Genomic DNA, 20796 nt, shown 5'->3' on the forward strand with positions numbered 1-20796 from the left:
TTCTGAAAAATATTTCCTTTTGGTTGTTTTTTTCTCTTTGTCCCTTGTGTCATCCTAAAATATTTTGTGTTATTTTTGAAGTATTTTGAAGGTAACATGAGATTAATGTCAGCTTTATATGGAGCCTGAAGCTAGGAATACACTTTGTATTTATTGTATTGAATTAAGAATCCTATGTTTGTAACAATGTTTTTATGGAATTTGGTTGTTTATCATTATCTAACTCATGAGCTCCCTTTAAAGCCAACAATGACCCACACTGTCAGGGACTTTATTCTAGGCTCCTGCCCAAAGGTCTGCAGAGGGGCCTAGTGCTTATAACCTCTGTTTTTCTCCCAGTCCTGGAGCGATGCATTTACCTGTTTCTTCTTTGCACTGAGGCACTGAATGGGGGCCCACACCTAATGCTGCATGTCCCCCTTTCACTGATGCTTTTGAAACACTGCTTAGTGTTTACTTGGTGAACTATACTCCCTGAAATGAACCACATACAAGAGATGCAATGTAGGACATGTGTTCTGTGTAGGGCTCTGAGTTTCCTATGGTGCAGAGAACAGTTGATCAAGGGCCAAGGTAGACCTTCAGAGACGAGGGGGTGCTGACATAATAACACATGAAAAAAACAAGCACATAAAAGCAAATTTAGTTTTAAAAGGAAAAGCATATAACTAAAATAATGATCCCATTAAATACACTATTTTATTTGTTTATGTTAAAAATTACTTACTGGTTAGGAAATAACTAGGTGTAGATATAATAGAATCAGTCAATTTCAATGAGTTATTTTAACAGTTGTTCATATCTTGTGTTTTACATCATTGATTAGGATGATGTTTTCATTTTTTTCTTCCCTAGTGTGTCTACTTCTCTCAACTTTAACTGAAACATTTTATGTTACTGACTTTATTGTATACTGGAGGAACACTAGATGGAAAGTTAATTAGTGATCATCTGAATTTTAGTTTGGTAGGAGATGATAGTCAGAATTGATGTGAGGAAGTTTGTAACCTAGTTTTTCTTCATTATTTGATGTAGCTTGCAAAATGCCAGAGCTGCAATTTTTAATATAACAACTTGTCTCCTTTTAAAATATGCCTTCTTGAAGAGGATGATGGAGGTAAGTAGAATATAGTTTAATGTAGTGACTTGTTTTTCTCCAATTGATCTGTTTTAAACCCAACAGCCCAACAGCTGTTTTGTCCAAATTGTCTAATGGCCCTTCTAAACTTTTCCTGCTGTGAATCCATGGGGCATTCTCATTCTGGGGCATTCATCTTACCTGTCGTAGGCAAGCAGTCAGTTGTAAGAGTGAGAATGTAGATAATGTAGTAAAAACTGTGCATCAAATCTACTGCTTTAAAAAAAATAGGTATGAATTGTAGTCTTTGATAATGTGATTATTAAAAGTGATAAACTATTTCCAGTGCACTTGACTGTGATTGGTGCAAGGATGTCATGGCTAAAATCACTGTTTGCAGCATCTGGTCCCTTTCAGTTTTGACTTAAAGAGCTCAATGACTTTTTTTCTTTTTGAAGAAGAAAGACTTGTGGTTCCATCTTAAAAAATTGCCAACTTGTTTTTTCTTTTTTTTCCCCTTTTGGTTCTTCTCCACACTGGTTACTACTCCACATGTCTGGCTAATTCAGATTCGTGGTGCTGCCTTTCTCGGAAAACTCACTTTTGTTTTTCCATGATCCATTTTGTGAAACGGGCTTTTCTCCACCTTCACGTATTGATGAAGAAACGGACCCTCTGCTATGTGAGTCTGAGTGCAGAGGCTGCGGTGAAGCCTCAAGGGCTGTGGATTCCTGGGAATCTTCGGCTCCCAGCCTGTTCCCTGCAGCCTGTCTACATTGCCTCCACAGTGGAGCCTGACTGTCTGAAGTCTGTAGAATGTTTCCTGGAAGGACAAGGCTGGAAGGGAAGTTAGGAAGCAATGTGCTTGCTCCAGAAGTTTGTGGCAGAAATAGTAATAAGAAGAAAACTTTTTACTTACCTTGTTTTCTCTTTCTCTTTACTCTCTTCATTTTCCTTTACTTATTTGATACAACCCACCTCCCTGCCACGGTGGTTCTTTCTTCTAGAGCCCCGTGGCATTTTATTCATATCTCTATCATGTGGATTATTTAGATATGTAATTTTTCTGTCTCTACATATCTGTCTTCTGTGTAGACACCCGACATTTCAAGACCTTTGGACACATATTATATACTTAAATATTTGAGTGAATAAATGAAGACCTTTTGTTGAAAAAGATAAAAATAAATAAATATCTACTCAGCATATGAATGCAAGTATCTGATGGAATGCTGTGTGCTGAAACAGCTTGAGGACCATTTTAGGGGCTCACTACCAAGCTTCAAAAGTTATTCGATAGATTTACACAAATAGAGAATTAACTTTAGTTTTGAATGTGTGAAGAACAGGGTCAAGATATCTAGGTGTGAACAGAGACTTGATCATTCTTGGTGTGTCTTTGGAAAATCAAGACCCTTATCTTCCTTTAAAAATGTGAATGATAAGAGAGTGAATGGAGGACTGATTTTAGAAAGGCAGTTCTGGACACAAAAAATCCTGGAGGAAAATATGGAAGGAAAGCTGTTAGAAACATGACAAGCTTTTTGTGTAGAAATCTTAAAATATCTGTTTACATGCTGGCTGAAAGAATGGTAACCCACCTTGGCTTCAAAAAAATGATCTGAGCAGCTTATGAATACGTGAGGTGTACAAAAAGGATTACAAAGGAAAACAGATTAAACTGAAAGGAATTTAGGATGGGGCAATAAAATGAGGCTAGGGTGAGCTAGCATCCTGAAGTGTATTTCAGAAGGACTTGCAGTTTTTAAAGGTAGTTGAAATTTATGCCTTGGGTTTAAGGTAGAAGGGAAGTGGAAACAAGTCTGTATCATGCCTTGTGTGTCTGTGAAATGAAAAACAACAGTCCCAGAAGGACAACTTTGCTGTCCTCTAGTATCCAAAAGAAGGCTTTCTACTGGTTCTTAATAAAGGAGATTCTGTGGGATGAAATGCAAATAACAGCATCCTCACCCGATTTCCAGGTTTGTCTGAATGCTTTAACACATGTTCACTTGAGGTAAAGCAGAGATTCTGTAAGGGGCCGGGGGATGTTTGATGGCATTCGTCTCTCAAGGAATAAAATGCTCTAGAAGAGATCAACTGTGTCTCCTGGAAATGATTCTCCATGTTAAGTTTTATTTTAATCAGCCTGCATTTCCCCCTTATATATGCAAGCTAACGCCCATGTGTGGACAACCTTTGTTGGCAATGACGGGCAGATCCAGACTATTAAATAATCAAATATGCAGAATAGTGTTGACTCCTTTTAGGAAAATTACATGTATAACCCCATCTTCATTTGTGGAAGGACAGGGTATACCAGAAGTAAAGACATCTACCATTTGTTAGGCGACTAATTGTAAGTCATGCTATTTAAATGAAATTTAATGAATTCTCTTTCAATTAAATTGACTAGATTTGAATCAAATTGATGTATAGAATTAAAGAAGCATAATTTAGTTATTTTATATAAGTGCATTTCTCAGTAAAATGTAAAAGTTTTTAGAGATTTCTTAGTTCATTTTCAGAAGGCATATTTTGTATATTTAAAGGGGTGATTTGATTTACTTTCCCTTCTTACCAGAGTGTCATGTCCTGCTTATTTTTCTTGCTGTCCCCTCTACAAATGTAAAACTCATCTACATATGTTTTGTTTTATAAGTCATAGGCTTATTTGTGATGATAGATCATTTCTAGAACATATTTGGAATTGTGGGGAGTCCAGAACTGTTTGTGAGGTAACTTTAAAAACATGGAACATTTGAAGTTTTGTCAGGAAAGTTATTTCTCCTACTTTGCTTCACAGTAATGTTTTAAAACCAGTCTAGTTTCTTAATCCTTAGGGCAGGTGAGTGGAGGAGTTGGCAGTTAAGATGTGCCCTTGAGAGCTTCCCTGGGTCACTCCGAAAGCAGCCGTCCTGTTGATGAAGGGGGCTGTCTGTACTGTCTTCAGATGTGGGGCTGAGGAGGAGGGGCTCCCAAAAGCTCCAGGCCCTGCGGGGAGGATGTTGGGGTGAGGGCCCGGGGGTTCGCACGAGGGGTCGTCGCTCTGAGGATGCTGGAACCCAGTGGGCTTCTTACCTGCCTGCCCACGGGCTCCCAACTCGGCCGGTGCTCAGAGGCAGCTCACTGGGTGCAGCCCAGGCCTGTGGCTTCCCTCTACGGACAGCGCTTTTTGCGATTTTTCATGCTTCTCTTTACTCTTTCTCTTTCCCTTCCTTCTTTTTTCTCTGTCTTACTTTTATTCTCCCCTATTTTCTTTCTCCTTGACATTTATTTTTCTTTCTTCTCTTGATTATTCTCATTCATTTTCCCCTTGCTTTATAGTTATTCTATACATTTCTTTCACCTTAACATCTTGACCCTCTAGAACTCCTGTACTATAGCTTATGATTTTGAAGAGAATATTTTGATGTATAAATTTCTCCTAGATGTCATAACACACTGATTCAAGGAAGTAAGTGTAGTGAAAGAGGTGAGGGTGGGAGAATGAACTCAATTCAGGTAGCCGTTGAATTAGATAGAAAGAAACTCAAAGTTTAGGTGTAGGTGATCAAAAAATTGCAATATTGATAAGTCTTTCTAGTTCATTGTTCTGGTGAGGTGTACACATTCTTTTTACCATCAGAGCCAGAGGTTTGCTTTTTTGGGCAGGTTACGAGGTCTAGGGCTATAGACAAAAGCTGGGAAACCCTGTGTGCGTCTCTAAGGGAAAGAACTATTCGTGACACCCCCAGGAGACCCCGTGGGCTCTTCCTGCACCATCTACATAGAAAGACAGGAAGAGAAAATGTTCTAGTCTGTACAAAGCCCCAGGACCTTGTCTCAAGTCTCTTGTGTTTGGGAGGATTTGGAGGTGACTAAAACCAGCAGAAAACAAAAGGCATTCAAGAGTCTGGATTTGCTTTAATATTAACTGTCCTCGCTTTGATGTTAAAGCTCTTTCTTCAAAACTGGCCAACTCTGGTGTTGTGTTCAGAGTAGAAATTTGTCAGTGTAAGAGACAAACGTTTTGATTAACTTAGTGAAATGCAGTATTTGGGAAAAGGCCTGCATTGTTAATATTCTGTTGCCACAGTGACACGTGTTGGTGAGTGATTACGTCATGCTGTTCTCAGTGCTTTTGTTCTGAAAGATGTTCTCTCAGCTCAGGTGCAGGCCCGGCGCCCACTTTCTGGGGCTCCTGCTTCGCTTCCATGGTTTCTTCATTCTTTGATCTCTCCCACAACTACTCAACACATATTTTAAACATCTGCGGTGCACCGGGCACTGTTGTGGATGCTGGGGATTCATTAAGAAAGAATCTACGAAGTCTTTCTTCACAGCGTTTGACTTAGTCTATGGGAGAGTGAAGTCGGCAAACAAGTGAATTCTGCAGGCTTTCCTTAGAGAACCCGCACTGTGGAGAGAGAGAGGGAACAGGGTGCTCTTGGGAGCGGGTGGGGGCGGGGCCACGGGGGTGCTCCCGGGAGCGGGTGGGGGGCGGGGGCAGACATTCTCCCCCTGCCCCCATTGGACATCCTGTGGCCAGAGCGGGACTGGCGTGTTACAGGGTGGCAGGAAGGCCAGTGTGGCCGGAGCCCTGTGAGCGGGTGTGGAGCCAGAGAGGTAGGGGTGTGGGCAGGTGGAAGGAGGTCCGTGGGCCCAGGTGGAGATGGTGCTTTAATCCAAGTGAAATGAGAACTTTCGATTTAGTTTAGCAATATGTTGTACGATTTAAACCACGACTGCCTTTTATTTTTTCTATGCATTGTCATACACATGTCATGTACTAAAATGCTGCTGAATTGGGAAGGTCTGAAGTATCCCCCAGAGTGACAGCTGTGTGCTGTCAGGTGTCTGGTCTGCATGCCAGTCGGGGGCAGGGGGCAGCGTGAAGGTCAGGAGACAGACTCATCTTTGTCTCACCACCAGCCACTGTGTCGGGGCCTCGGTTCCTCACCACAGGTGCCCAGGATGGGCAAGAGGAGTCGTTCTCAGACTCCCGTCCACAGAGCGCTGGGGATTCATGGAAGCTCTGTTAGGTTTTTATGTAACTCCCGTGCAAGCTTTACTTAGAGGAAAGTATCCCCTAGCTTAGAAAACGAAAGAAAACATGGCCTTGGTTACCCCTTAGGTTTTCCAGCATGAAGAATTTTCAGTCCTGTAGGTTCTCAAATGACAATTATTCATTGCCTCTTGGTGAGCACTCATTACCTCTCACTGAGAGTGGAAGGTCAGTTGTCAATAGTCAGGTAAGGCATCCAAGATCCCACCCTTCCAGACTGGGGAGTTGGCTTCTGTCACTGTGCAGACTTAAGTGAATAATACGAACAGTGAATGTCTTGGCAGATACTTCATGGCACAAAGTAGAAACTAGCAGTTGAGACAAATAATCATGACTGATGTGTAAAGAAGGGTGTAGGGATAATCTAATTTAAAAAATACCTAATGACATGAGTGTGTCATTTTGTGTGTTACATGTACTCAAAAGCAGTCATGTCCTCATAACACGAAGGTATAACCTGGGTGTTTGGATGCTTATTATGAAAGGTAGCCTGGGTGTTTTGGTGCTTATTATGGTTGAAGGTATATTACAGTTAGTTTCATTTTGTGATCGGAGAAATGGGAAAATTTGCTCTTTAACATATTGCCTGTCTTCTTCCTTTTCAACCCAGAGTCTCAATCTGCTGTTTTAGAAACTCCGAAAAAATTTTCAGATGCTGCTCAGCAGGTAAGATTTAATTAGGATGTCAGCTCCCTTTCCTCTCTTATTTGCCTCTGCTTTATCTTTCCATCTGCCCAGCCAGCTAGGTGGCCGTGTTTCTCAGCCTGCAGGGGACTCCAGTCAGGTGGGAGGGGGTTTTCTTTCATTCAGACTTTGTGAAGGAAATCAGCCTGGAAGTGGCACTGGATACAAACTCCTCAGCATCCATGTTGTTCCATGTCCTGCCGGAGAGCTGGGCCCACAAGTGCTGGCTCCATCAGGAAACAGCGGCTACTCGGGTGTTGTATAGAGATGGGCCTGGTTGCACTAAGAGTCACATGGATATGATTTTTTATAAGATGTGCCAGGGCTTTTCTAAAACCAAATAATATTCTTAAGTTGCTTTGGTGGATGAAACATTAGTTAGTGTCTGTTTAATTTCCATAGAAACTTTCTTATTCTGTTACTAAAGAAGCCACATTTTATGCCTTTTTTTCTTGCACCAAAATGCACTTCCTGTAAAAATAGGAAACACTTATATGAAATAGTAATTGTGGTTAGCAATTGCTTTTTTGGTTATAAAACCATTTTTAAAATTTATTTATACATTCTCCTAACTCTACCTTTGAAAATAACTTAGTGTTAGAAATTACCACCAAGAAGTGTGTTTTCTGGAGTGGGGTCTGAGTAGAAAATGAGACGGCTGCTTCCTGAGTTTCAGGCCCAGGTCAGTTTCTGGTCAGTTTGTGACAACAAAATCAGGCTATCTGGGACATAGTGTTCTTCTCTGTAAAATCAAAGAATCTGATGATTTTTGAGAACTTTTCCAAGTATAAAATGACTTCCCTTTTTAAAAGAAGCAGCCCTGCATCATACATGAAAGTTTACTCCTCCTGGAGGATAAATAAGGATATAAATTGGTTGAGAACTTCGTTTTATAAATTATCTGGTGCTTTTCAGAAATATAGCTATTCTGGTCACTTTCATAAGAGTAAAGATGCTCTTAAGGATAATGTCATAAAACAGGTTTTCTCAGCTTTTTTTTTTTTTTTTTTTAAGAGCAGAGACTTCCATCAGGCTGGGGCACTTGAAGAGCCCTGGTGGACTGAGCTGGTAGCTCATTAAGTATCATGATTAGCCAGTAGTGAATACAATGAAGAAAAATGAAAAGAGGTTAAGAGAAATAAAGTGAGAAATAATTAAGAAAAACAGTGCCCTCAAAATATCTTCTCATTATTTTTGCAACGCTTTTTTGGCATGACTAAGCTGTGATCTGGGATAACATGTTAGATCTTTCTAGTTCTTATTTCCAGGATGTATATTACTGAATTCTCTGTTATATTGATAACGCCAAAGAAAACCTGGACAAAAAATATTCTATACTATCAACGGTGACCAAACACCAACAACATTACTTTGTGTATTAAGAGTCCAGCTGGAATAATTCAAGGCAGATATTCATGTCTGTAAAATTATAGTGATTTTCTATGTTTCATGAGCTCTGAACCAATAATAAGCGGAAAACCTGATGAACTGGGTGATTTTAAAACACCTGATGTTACAGCTTGGAAACTCACGGGGGAAATAGATTGATTTAAATTTCACACCTTCTCATTTCCTTGTTGCCAGTGAAGTGTCTAGAAGCTAGAAAATATAATAAATTAATTTGGTGGTAAGATTGTTGGGAAGCAGTTGAAGCCTAGCCCTCAGTAATGACATCATGTACTCTTGGAATCGGTGACTCTTTATCATAAGATTACTTAGGGACTGGTTCGTTTCTGAGATGATGTGTGTCTCATAAGAGCCTAAAGTAACCACCATAAAAGGGATTCAGGAAACTAGAATTAATTACCTATGTACTGTGCACCTGTTCTTTTACTGCATTATCTTATGCGATTCTTACACTAACCCTTTAAAGTAACTATTATAATTCATATTTAACTGATAAGAAAATGATGTTTATAGGAGTTAACTTGCTTCAGACCAAAAATTGATAAAGGGTAAGAGCCATGGTATGAACATAGGTCTGTTCGACTTTATACCTCCTGTTCTCTCCACTATGACAAAAATTAGACTTTTGCACGTGTAATCAAACTGCAGCTGTTTAATACCATCTCATGCCAAAATCATCAAATGGTTGAGGTGAGAAGTTTATTTTAAGTTATTCTATTGTATTTATACCATTTATAAGAGACTGATGTCAAGAGATGTTTTAGAGGCATAGATTGAAGCTGATTAGGTCACAGACACATGTTTAACTGTGCTAAATTGTGTCGATTTTACTAACTTTAGTGCTTCACTGCTCTTTAAAAAAAAGTACAGTTCTGTTTTTTACATAGAGCACCTTGCTTCTTAGTTACTAGAGAGTAGTCTGTCTGTGAGCTTCCCCTGCAGAGGAAGTGGGGGGCTTCCTGTGGGTTTGCTGTGTGACTGATGAAAGCTATGCACGCAGAGAGTGGGGCCCTCCACAGAGGTGAAGTGCATCCTGTGCTCTCGGTTTTCTTTAGGTGTGCGTCCAGGCACCTGTTCTCTCCATCCAAGCATGCTGGAATTTACGGAAGTGGTTCTGTCTTTTGCTCTCTCCCTGTAATTAATAATTCTGAGAGCTCCATATCCCTAGACAAAACACATGATTCCTAAAGCCTTTTCTCACCTGGAAGGAGTGGAAGGTGCGGGGATCCTCTGCATCTGTGGAGGGAGACGTGTGGCCACTCCTGAGTGTTGTCACCCATGGTCTCGTGGGATCAGGAAGTTGTAAAGCAAAACTGCTTTCTTTAGACCTTACTTACTGATTAATTTCAAATAATATGCTCTGAAATCTGCTGTATCTAAAGAATTATTTCATAAAGCGAAACAGAACTGTCTCAATTCTGTTTTTTATTCTTTGGCATTTGAAATACTATTTAAACTGTAAATCCTTTTGCATTCTACAATATATAAATAGCTAAATATCAATTACATTCTCTAGAAACATTTACTCCTACGTTAAAGATTAATATATGTTAGCTAAAGTGGTTACCACCCAGTTTTAAACTTATTTTTAAATTATATAAATAATTTTAAATTAATAATAATAATTTTGAAATTATATATAAAATGTGTGCTTCAAAGTATTTTCCTAAAATTCTCAACATCTTTCCGATGTAAATGGACTAGTTGAAAGGTAAATAGAATAGAATTTGATCTTTGAAAACTAGCTTGGGGTAGGAATTGGTGCATCAAAGCAATTGAAAGTTGTGTCTTCCTACACTTTACGGTATGGATTAATTGAGAACAACCACGTCTATTACAAAGTGTTGGATAATGAAAATAAATTAACCAAGATCAAAACTTTCTTACCACATATGTTGTATGCAACTAAATTCTCAAAAGTCAGAAAAATGTGTATGATTTGAGGTGAGTGGCAAAATCCTATCTCAGTCCAGTTTTAACCTCCTTTGAAATTGGCTTAATTCTCTTCCCCCAGGATCCTGCTCTGATCAGTCCTCCCCAGTCCTCTCAGTGCCTAATTGGGTTACAAACTTAATTGAGGAATTGAGTATTCTTTTTTATTGGTTCTCCTTGTAGAGTATCTTTTCTAATGCTCTTTATACAATGACCACTCACTACAATTTATTGTTTGTTTCAGAAACATGTTTATTTAGGAGCGAATCATGGAATGTGTATGAACGAGGTGGGGTGGCCTGGTTGATGGCACTTGAGGGTGACTCACCTGTGTCTTGACAGAGGCAAGTTCAGAGAGTGAAACAGAATTGGTCAGATCAAAAGAAAGGTGTGGGGAATGTAGTTCTGAAGGAATAGTGATGGAGACACAGAGAAACAAGGCACTTGAATTGCCTGAGAATGTATTAGACATATCAAAGTTTAGGGGAAAATTGTATGTTCCTACTGAACTGTAAGGCAAAAAGTGACATTCATTCACATTTTAATTATAAATCCAGCACACACAATTTCCAAGATGAGTGAGCAACTAAAATATAGACCAGAGAGAGGCAGCTTCAAGATGGTGGAGGAGTGAGACATGGAGATTGCCTCCCTCTCCACAAATACATCAGAGATACATCTACATGTGGAACAACTCCTACAGAACACCTACTGAATTCTGGCAGAAGACCGCAGACCTCCCCAAAGGAAAGAAACTCCCCACTTACCTGGGTAGGGCAAAAGAAAAAAGAAAAAATAGAGACAAAAGAATAGGGACGGGACCTGCACCAGTGGGAGGGAGCTGTGAAGTAGGAAAAGTTTCCACACACTAGGAAGCCCCTTCACTGGCGGAGACGGGGAGTGGCAGGGGGGGGAGCTTTGGAGCCACAGAGGAGAGCACAGCAACAGGGGTGCAGAGGGCAAAGCGGAGAGATTCCCACACAGAGGGTCGGTGCCGACCAGCACTCACCAGCCCGAGAGGCTTGTCTGCTCACCTGCTGGGCCAGGTGGCAGCTGGGAGCTGAGGCTCCGGCTTTGGAGGTAAGACCCCAGGGAGAGGACTGGGGTTGGCTGCGTGAACACAGCTTGAAGGGGGCTAGTGTGCCATAGCTAGCTGGGAGGGAGTCTGGGAAAAAGTTGGGACCTGCCTAAGAGGGAAGAGACCATTGTTCTGGGGTGCACGAGGAGAGGGGATTCAGAGCACCACCTAAACGAGCTCCAGAGACGGGCATGGGAGATGAGCATGAGACACTAAGGTTGCGGCTGCAGCCATCAAGGATCCAGTGTGCAAGCACAGGTCACTATCCACACCTCCCTTCCCGGGAGCCTGTACAGTACACCACTGCCAGGGTCCCATGATCAAGGGCTAACTTCCCTGGGAGAACACACGGTACGCCTCAGGCTGGTGCAATTATAGGGGTCCTGCTGACCTCTGCTGCTCCAGGCTCGCCCTGCATTCTGTACCTCTTCCTCTCCCCTGTCTGAGTGAGTCAGAGCTACCTAATCAGCTGCTAGTTTAACCTCGTCCTGTCTGAGTGAAGAACAGATGCCTTCAGGCGACCTACAAGCAGAGATGGGGCCAAATCCAAAGCTGAACCCCAGGAGCTGTGTGAACAAAGAAGAGAAAGGGAAATCTCTTCCAGCCCCCTCAGGAGCAGTGCATTAAATATCCACAATCAACTTGGTGTACCCTGCATCTGTGGAATACCTGAATAGACAACGAATTATCCCAGAATTGAGGCGGTGGACTTCAGGAGCAATGATATATATATTTTGTCCCTTTTTCTCTTTTTGTGAGTGTAAGTAGGAAAAGTTTCCACACACTAGGAAGCCCCTTCACTGGCGGAGACGGGGAGTGGCAGGGGGGGGAGCTTTGGAGCCACAGAGGAGAGCACAGCAACAGGGGTGCAGAGGGCAAAGCGGAGAGATTCCCACACAGAGGGTCGGTGCCGACCAGCACTCACCAGCCCGAGAGGCTTGTCTGCTCACCTGCTGGGCCAGGTGGCAGCTGGGAGCTGAGGCTCCGGCTTTGGAGGTAAGACCCCAGGGAGAGGACTGGGGTTGGCTGCGTGAACACAGCTTGAAGGGGGCTAGTGTGCCATAGCTAGCTGGGAGGGAGTCTGGGAAAAAGTTGGGACCTGCCTAAGAGGGAAGAGACCATTGTTCTGGGGTGCACGAGGAGAGGGGATTCAGAGCACCACCTAAACGAGCTCCAGAGACGGGCATGGGAGATGAGCATGAGACACTAAGGTTGCGGCTGCAGCCATCAAGGATCCAGTGTGCAAGCACAGGTCACTATCCACACCTCCCTTCCCGGGAGCCTGTACAGTACACCACTGCCAGGGTCCCATGATCAAGGGCTAACTTCCCTGGGAGAACACACGGTACGCCTCAGGCTGGTGCAATTATAGGGGTCCTGCTGACCTCTGCTGCTCCAGGCTCGCCCTGCATTCTGTACCTCTTCCTCTCCCCTGTCTGAGTGAGTCAGAGCTACCTAATCAGCTGCTAGTTTAACCTCGTCCTGTCTGAGTGAAGAACAGATGCCTTCAGGCGACCTACAAGCAGAGATGGGGCCAAATCCAAAGCTGAACCCCAGGAGCTGTGTGAACAAAGAAGAGAAAGGGAAATCTCTTCCAGCCCCCTCAGGAGCAGTGCATTAAATATCCACAATCAACTTGGTGTACCCTGCATCTGTGGAATACCTGAATAGACAACGAATTATCCCAGAATTGAGGCGGTGGACTTCAGGAGCAATGATATATATATTTTGTCCCTTTTTCTCTTTTTGTGAGTGTGTATATGTATGCTTCTTTGTGTGATTTTGTATGTATAGCTTTGCTTTTACCATATGTCCTAGGGTTCTGTCTTTTTTTTAAGTATAGTTTTTAGCAATTGTTATCATTGGTGGATTTGTTTTTTGGTTTAGTTGCTCTATTCTTTCTTTTTTCTTTTTAATTTTTATACTTACTTTTTTTTATTAATTTATTTTTGCTGTGTTGCGTTTTTGTTTCTGTGCGAGGGCTTTCTCTAGTTGTGGCAAGCGGGGGCCCCTCTTCATCGGGGTGCACGGGCCTCTCACTATCGCGGCCTCTCTTGTTGCGGAGCACAGGCTCCAGACACGCAGGCTCAGTAGTTGTGGCTCACGGGCCTAGTCGCTCTGCGGCATGTGGGATCCTCCCAGACCAGGGCTCGACCCCGTGTCCCCTGCATTAGCAGGCGGATTCTCAACCACTACGCCACCAGGGAAGCCACTATACTTACTTTTTATTTTAATAATTTTATTTTATTTAATTATTTATTTTCCTTTTACCTTCTTATTGTCTCCCTTTTCTTCTGTGCTGTGTGGCTGACAGGGTCTTGGTGCTCCAGCCGAGTATCAGGTCTGTTCCTCTGAGATGGGAGAGCTGAATTCAGGACATTGGTCCACCAGAGACCTCCTGGTTCCATGTAATATTGAAAGACGAAAAATCTCCCAGAGATCTCCATCTCAATGCTAAGACCCAGCTCCACTCAAGGACCAGCAAGCTATAGTGCTGGACACCCTATGGCAAACAACTAGCAAAACAGGAACACAACCCCACCAACTAGCGGAGAGACTGCCTGAAATCATAGTAAGTTAACAGACACTCCGAAACACACCACCAGACGAGAAAGAAAAGATCTAGCCTTATCCTCCAGAACACAGGCACTAGTTCCCTCCATCAGGAAGCCTACAAAACCCACTGAACCCACTGAAACAACCTTAGCCACTGGGGCAGACACCAAAAACAAAGGGAACTACGAACCTGCAGCCTGCAAAAGGGAGACCACAAACACAGTAAGTTAAGCAAAATTAGAAGACAAAGAAACAAACAGCAGATGAAGGAGCAAGGTAAAAACCCACCAGACCTAACAAATGAAGAGGAAATAGGCAGTATACCTGAAAAAGAATTCAAAGTAATGATAGTAAAGATGATCCAAAATGTTAGAATGGAGAAAATACAAGAAATGTATAAGAAAGACCTAGAAGAACTAAAGAGCAAATAAACACTGATGAACAACACAATATATAAAATTAAATATTCTCTAGAAGGAATCAATACCAGAATAACTGGGGCAGAAGAACGGATAAGTGACCTGGAAGATAAAATAGTGGAAATAACTACTGGAGAACAGAATAAAGAAAAAAGACTGAAAAGAATTGAGGACAGTCTCAGAGACCTCTGGGACAATATTAAATGCACCAACATTTGAAGTATAGGGGTCCCAGAAGACGAAGAGAAAAAGAAAGGGATTGAGAATATATTTGAAGGGATTATAGTTGAAATCTTCACTAATATGGGAAAGGAAATAGTCAAGTCCATTAAGTGCAGAGTCCCACAGGATAAATCCAAGGAGACACACGCAAAGACATTAATCAAAGTATCAAAAATTAAATACAAAGAAAAAATATTAAAAGCAGCAAGGGAAAACCAACAAATAACCTACAAGGGAATCCCATAAGGTTAACAGCTGATCTTTCAGCAGAAACTCTGCAAGCCAGAAGGGAGTGGCAGGACATATTTAAAGTGATGAAGGAAAAACCTATAACCAAGATTACTCTGCCAAGCAAGGATCTCATTCAAATTCAACAGAGAAAATAAAACCTTTACAGAGAAGCAAAAGCTAAGAGATTTCAACACCACCAAAGCAGCTTTGCAACAAATGCTAAAGGAACTTCTTTAGCAGGAAACACAAGAGAAGGAAAAGACCTACAATAGCAAACTCAAAACGATTAAGAAAATGGTAATAGGAACACACATATCGATAACTGCCTTAAATGTAAATGGATTGAATGCTCCAACCAAAAGACATAGACTGGCTGAATGGATAGAAAAACAAGACCCGTACATTTGCTGTCTACAAGAGACATACTTCAGACCTAGGGACACATACAGACTGAAAGTGAGGGGATGGAAAAAGATATTCCATGCAAATGGAAATCCAAAGAAAGTAGGAGTAGCAAGTCTCATATCAAATAAAATAGACTTAAAATAAAGTCTATTACAACAAACAAAGAAGGACACTACATAATGATCAAGGGATGAATCCAAGAAGAAGATACAGCAACTGTAAATATTTATGCACCCAACATAGGAGCACCTCAATACATAAGGCAAATGCTAATATCCATAAAAGGGGAAATCGACAGTAACACATAGTACGGGGTCCTTTTTGACCCACCTCCTAGAGAAATGGAAATAAAACCAAAAATTAAACAACTGAGATCTAATGAAATTTAGAAGCTTTTGCACAGCAAAGGAAACTGTAAGATGAAAAGACAACCCTCAGAATGGGAGAAAATATTTGCAAATTAAGCAACTGACAAAGGGTTAATCTCCAAAATTTACAAGCAGCTCATGCAGCTCAATATGAAAAAAAAAACTCAATCCAAAAATGGGAAGAAGACCTAAATAGACATTTCTCCAAAGAAGATATACAGATTGCCAACAAATGCATGATAGAAAGCTCAACATCACTAATCATTACAGAAATGCAAATCAAAACTACAGTGAGGTATCACCTCACAGCAGTCAGAATGGCCATCATCAAAGAATCTACAAACAATAAATGCTGGAGAGGGTATGGAGAAAACGGAACCCTCTTGCACTGTTGGTGGTAATGTAAATTGATAGAGCTGCTATGGAGAACAGTATGGAGGGTCCTTAAAAAATTAAAAATAGAGCTACCATATGACCCAGCAATTCCACTACTGGGCATATACCCTGCGAAAACTATAATTCAAAAAGAGACATGTACTGTAATGTTCATTGCAGCTCTATTTACAATAGCCAGGACATGGAAGCAACCTAAGTGTCCATTGAGAGATGAATGGATAAAGAAGGTGTGGCACCTATATACAATGGAACATTACTCAGCCATGAAAAGAAACGACTTTGAGTTATTTGTTGTGAGGTGCTTGGACCTAGAGACTGTCACACAGAGTGAAGTAAGTCAGAAAGAGAAAAATAAATACTGTACGTGAACACATATATATGGAATCTAAAAAAAAAAAAAAAAGGTTCTGAAGAACCTAGAGGCAGAACAGGCATAAAGACGCAGATGTAGAGAATGGACTTGACAGGGGGAACTGGAAGGGTAAGCTGGGATGAAATGAGAGAGTGGCATGGACTTATATATACTACCAAATGTAAAATAGGTAGTGGGAAGCAGCTGCATTGCACAGGCAGACCAGCTCCATGGTTTGTGACCACCTAGAGGGGTGCCATAGGGATGATGGGAGGGAGATACAAGAGGAAGGAGATATGGGGATATGTGTATATGTATAACTGATTAGCTTTGTTATAAAGCAGAAACTTACACACCATTGTGGAGCAATTATACTCCAATAAAGATGTTAAAAAAGAAAAAAAGGAAGGGACTAAATCTCTATGTTTACTTTTTCATACCCAGTGCCTAGGTTAGTATGTGTAGAAGGGATAAATAATAATGCCTGTTGACTTAAAAAAAAAAAAAAATATATATATATATATATAGACCAGAGTAAGAAAAAGACGGATTAAAAGGGAGGAGGAAAGACGTGGTTGCAGTCCAAAATTACGGGTTAGTATTCCTTGAAGTTTGCCTCAGACTCTGAATCTTCTTATGTGCCATGAAAAACACTTTGGTGCAGGGAAGGGGTCCTAGTCTGGAAGAGGCAAGACACAGTGAAGTGCCTGTGGAGGCACCGAGTTGGAAAATTGTTACATTTTAGCAAGGTGTTCACCAGGATGCATCATGGGGAAGACAGGGATTTTCTGGAAAATACATTTTCATTTTATGGAAACTCCACCTAGCTGAGAGGACAAAAAATAGACATTTTAATTTTAGAAATAAAGGAAAAAGATAAATCGATTTGTCAGTTTTAAGAGTGAAAACCAGCAGGCATCTGGAAAGCAGTTACAGTTTGCGGTGAGAATGTCAGAAAAGTATTAGAGGTCACACATTGTTTTTGCTTTTCTCTGGGGCAGTAGGACTTGCAGGTGAAATCAAGTTGTGTCTTTGTACTACTGAGCTTTAGTGGGTGTAAAATCCCTTTGTGCTGGGCAACATGGTTGATGACCTGTGGAGAAGGGCAGACAGTTCAAGCAGCTGCTCTAAAGCAGCAGTACCCCCTTTTTTGGCATCAGGGACTGGTTTCGTGGAATACAGTTTTTCCACGGACGGGGTGGTGGTGTTTAGGCAGTCATGTGAGTGATGGGGAGCAATGGGGAGCGGCAGATGAAGCTTTGCTCGTTCTCCAACCACTCACCTCCTGCCGTATGACCCGGTTCCTAACAGACCGCAGACTGGTACCGGTCCACATCCTGGGGGTTGAGGACACCTGATCTAAAGGGATAGCTGAGCTGGTAAAAGTTCATAGCTTATAAAGGATGCTTCTTGGACGTGTGCTGACATGCCGTGTGCAAGGTAGTTGTGGTAGGTATTGAAGGAAATACAAAGAATTGTACGGTCTTGGGCCCTTCCATATATATGAAATGATCTGCAAGCTGTAATGTGATTTGGCCAAGGTATTTAGTGTATGTTGTATTACAGAATTTAAAAAATGGGAACATTTTTAAGAACTTATAATTAAAGACAGCTTCTTAGGAAGGGGGAAATTTAGAGCATGTCCTCAAAGTGATCATTTTTGACAGAGGAAGGGAGGAGAGAGAGCATTTCAGATAGAGGAGAGATTGAAGATCCAGATGTAGAAATGAGCATGCATCGCAATGGGAGGATATGGCAGGCGTGGGAGTCCTGGTGACGTGAGGGGTCGCACCCTCCATCCCTCCAAGCTCGCCACAGCCCTGTTGGGTCCCTGCAGTGGTCTCCCAGCTGGTCTAGTCACCCCAGTCTCAGTCCCTTCTGAGCTGCCCTCCACAGCCCTCCAGAGCTGTCCTTCTAGGAGCCAAATGTACTCATGTCTGCTGTCTGCTCATGGCTTTTGAGAGAAGATTCAGACCCCTAGGTGACATGCAAGGCTTTCCCTTGCCATCCTCTGCTTTTAGCCTCATCACCCACTATTTCCTACGTGTTTGGTTTCTTACAGCCTTAAAATGACACCCTTGTTTTCTAGGCATTAGCATCCTTCATAACTGTTTTTGATATCTTTTCCTTCTCACTCCTACTGCCACCTTTTAATTCACTGAATTCCTATATCTTAATCTAAACTCATGTCAAGCTTCACTCCCTCTTAGACACGTCCCCAGAGAGGCCTCCATCTAGAGACCCCTTTTGATACCTCTGCTCTGGGACCTTATACTTACCTTGCTTTTCCATAATTATTGTGTTACACATGTCTTATGGACAGTTGACCTCCTTAAAGCTAAGACTCCCCCTATTTTACTTGTCCTTCCAATATCTAACATAGCACCTGATATTTTGGGGCAGATCAGAAAATGTTTGATGAATGAAGAAATATATCAGGGACCACACTTACTAGAGCAGAGGTGCTGGTTGGGGAGTCATAGAAATCCTGCTTCTGTTCACCCCATGGTGACTGAGGATTGGCTTTGGACCAGTTTTCCTGGGCACAAATCCCAGCTACCCCACTGTTACCTGAGGAACCTTAGCAACGTATTATATTCTCCATCCCTTAATTTCCTCTTCTACAAAATGGGGATAATGATAACTGTGGTCTCATAGGGTTTTGTGAGATTTAAATGCACTGATTTTTATAAAGTGCTTAGAAGAGCTCCTGGCACATAGTAGGTCACTTCAAATATTAGCTGTTGCCTTGTCATTATTGTCGTTATGTCTGGGCAATATTCTGGCTTCCAAAGTCGCTGTCTTGGTGTAGTGTTGATCCTCATTATTTATAGATTCTGTATTTGCAAACCTGACAACCAGCTAGAATTTATTTGCAGTGCCCAGATCACTGCTTGCAGGGCTTTCCCTTCATTTGCAGGCACGTGCATACACCCCTGAGCCACTCCACCAGACTTGCTGTGAGCTCTGTTCTTTAGAACTTTAATGACCTTAGAGGCTAGTTGTGTGTTGGTGCAGAGGGTGGTTAGAAGGTGAGACATTTATCCATGGATCATCACTGAAGGGAAACTGCAATAAGACTGCTTTTCTTCCTTGCACTAATTGGGAGAGTTGAGGAATATTTTGCTTTAGAGTTAGTGCAGGACCTTGCTGCAACTCCGGTAACGAGAGAGAGCATTCAGAAGATGTGAGGGAACCAAAAAGGTTATTTCCATTTTTTCTGACCCCTTTCCCAGACATGTTGTTTATTACTTCCACTCTGGTTATTCACTAATGATGGTGACTGTACCTTCCCATCAATGAGATGATCAATCAGTGCTATAGACATCAGAAGTTACACCGCCAATGATGATTTCTAACTGAACTCCCCCCACCCCCGCACCCCATATTTCTCATCTATGCAATGAAGGGGTTGGAAGACACTTGTCATTTCCATTCCAGTTCAGAAATATTCCATTTTCAGTAATTCTTATCTTTTTCATTGTAAGGATTGCAGAGATGCTATTTTAGCTCTCTGTGTGACACTCTTCTTTTCCATAATATGTTCTGCTTTAAGGAGCCCAAGGTGAGTTATTTACCAGTCACCATGTGTTCTGATACTTCCTTCTTTCTTGAAGTTCCGTTTCAAACTTGGAATCGATGGCACTTTACTTCTGTGCATAATATTATCAATTTAAAATCTGGGTTTCTTATAAGATTATGTACAGCATGTGTTGTCTTATTGTAAATCTGGAATCTCCTTGGCTTTCTCCAAAGCCATAGAATGTTTTAGAATTAGAGCATGAGACAGAGAATTTGTAGGCTTCTGTGAAGAGTAGAATTCAAATTTTACAGATGTCTAGAGGTATGCTAACTTGCCAGTAACGTGGCCTTAGAATTTAGCAGAACTTGAAAATTTGAATACTGTAGAAAATGAATTGCATATCTCATATTAACATTTATAGAATAAACTCTCATGGTGTTAACTTACCAATAAGTGGTTTTATATTCTAGCCTCTGAAAGTATCTTGTTTACACAGTAAACATAATAGTTTCAAAGATGAGCAAATTAACTTTTCAGCAAAAGCTTTCCTTGGACGTATCTTGGCTTTCTTTTTCACAGTTTTAGACTTAATACAGTAATATTTCTTTTTCTGGGAATCAGATAATCTTGTATTTTGAAAAATACTTTGGTGAACATACCATTTTTAATGACAACTTGTCTTTTGTGATATGTAAGTATTCAAACAATTTATAAGAACTAACCAACACCACCCACATATAAGATTATACAGAAATGGAAGAATTTTGGCTGACTTATTGTATATAATTGTTCAGCCAAAGTGGGTGGCAGACTCTACCACTTGTAATGATTTAGAGGTTTGAAGCAATATTTTAAAATATAAATAATCTCAAAATTGCTGGTATATAAAATATATTACTGTATTGACTAAAATAGATTTGTTATCTTTCCTCCGTTTATAAGGATTCACTCGTAGATTCTGTACAGAATTGCAAAGATCACTTTTTTCCTTTTCTCTTTTAATTTCTTTTTTTTTTCTTTTTGGCTGTGCCATGCAGCATGTGGGGTCACAGTTCCCTGACCAGGGATTGAACCCTTGCCCCCTTCAGTGGAAGAGCG

General features: G+C 41.2%; 1 protein-coding gene across 1 annotated transcript in view; it reads left to right on the top strand.

The window, feature by feature from the left end:
* FMN2 (formin 2) overlaps positions 1–20796 on the top strand; it is a 312599-nt gene that overhangs the window by 85862 nt on the left and 205941 nt on the right. Inside the window, exon 6 of the mRNA XM_007471613.1 lies at positions 6736–6791. Within this exon, the coding sequence (XP_007471675.1) occupies positions 6736–6791 (56 nt within the window). The remainder of the gene's footprint in view (positions 1–6735; positions 6792–20796) is intronic.

This window comes from Lipotes vexillifer, unplaced genomic scaffold (assembly GCF_000442215.2).
Source record: "Lipotes vexillifer unplaced genomic scaffold, Lipotes_vexillifer_v1.1 scaffold733, whole genome shotgun sequence".
Lineage (NCBI taxonomy): Eukaryota > Metazoa > Chordata > Mammalia > Artiodactyla > Lipotidae > Lipotes > Lipotes vexillifer.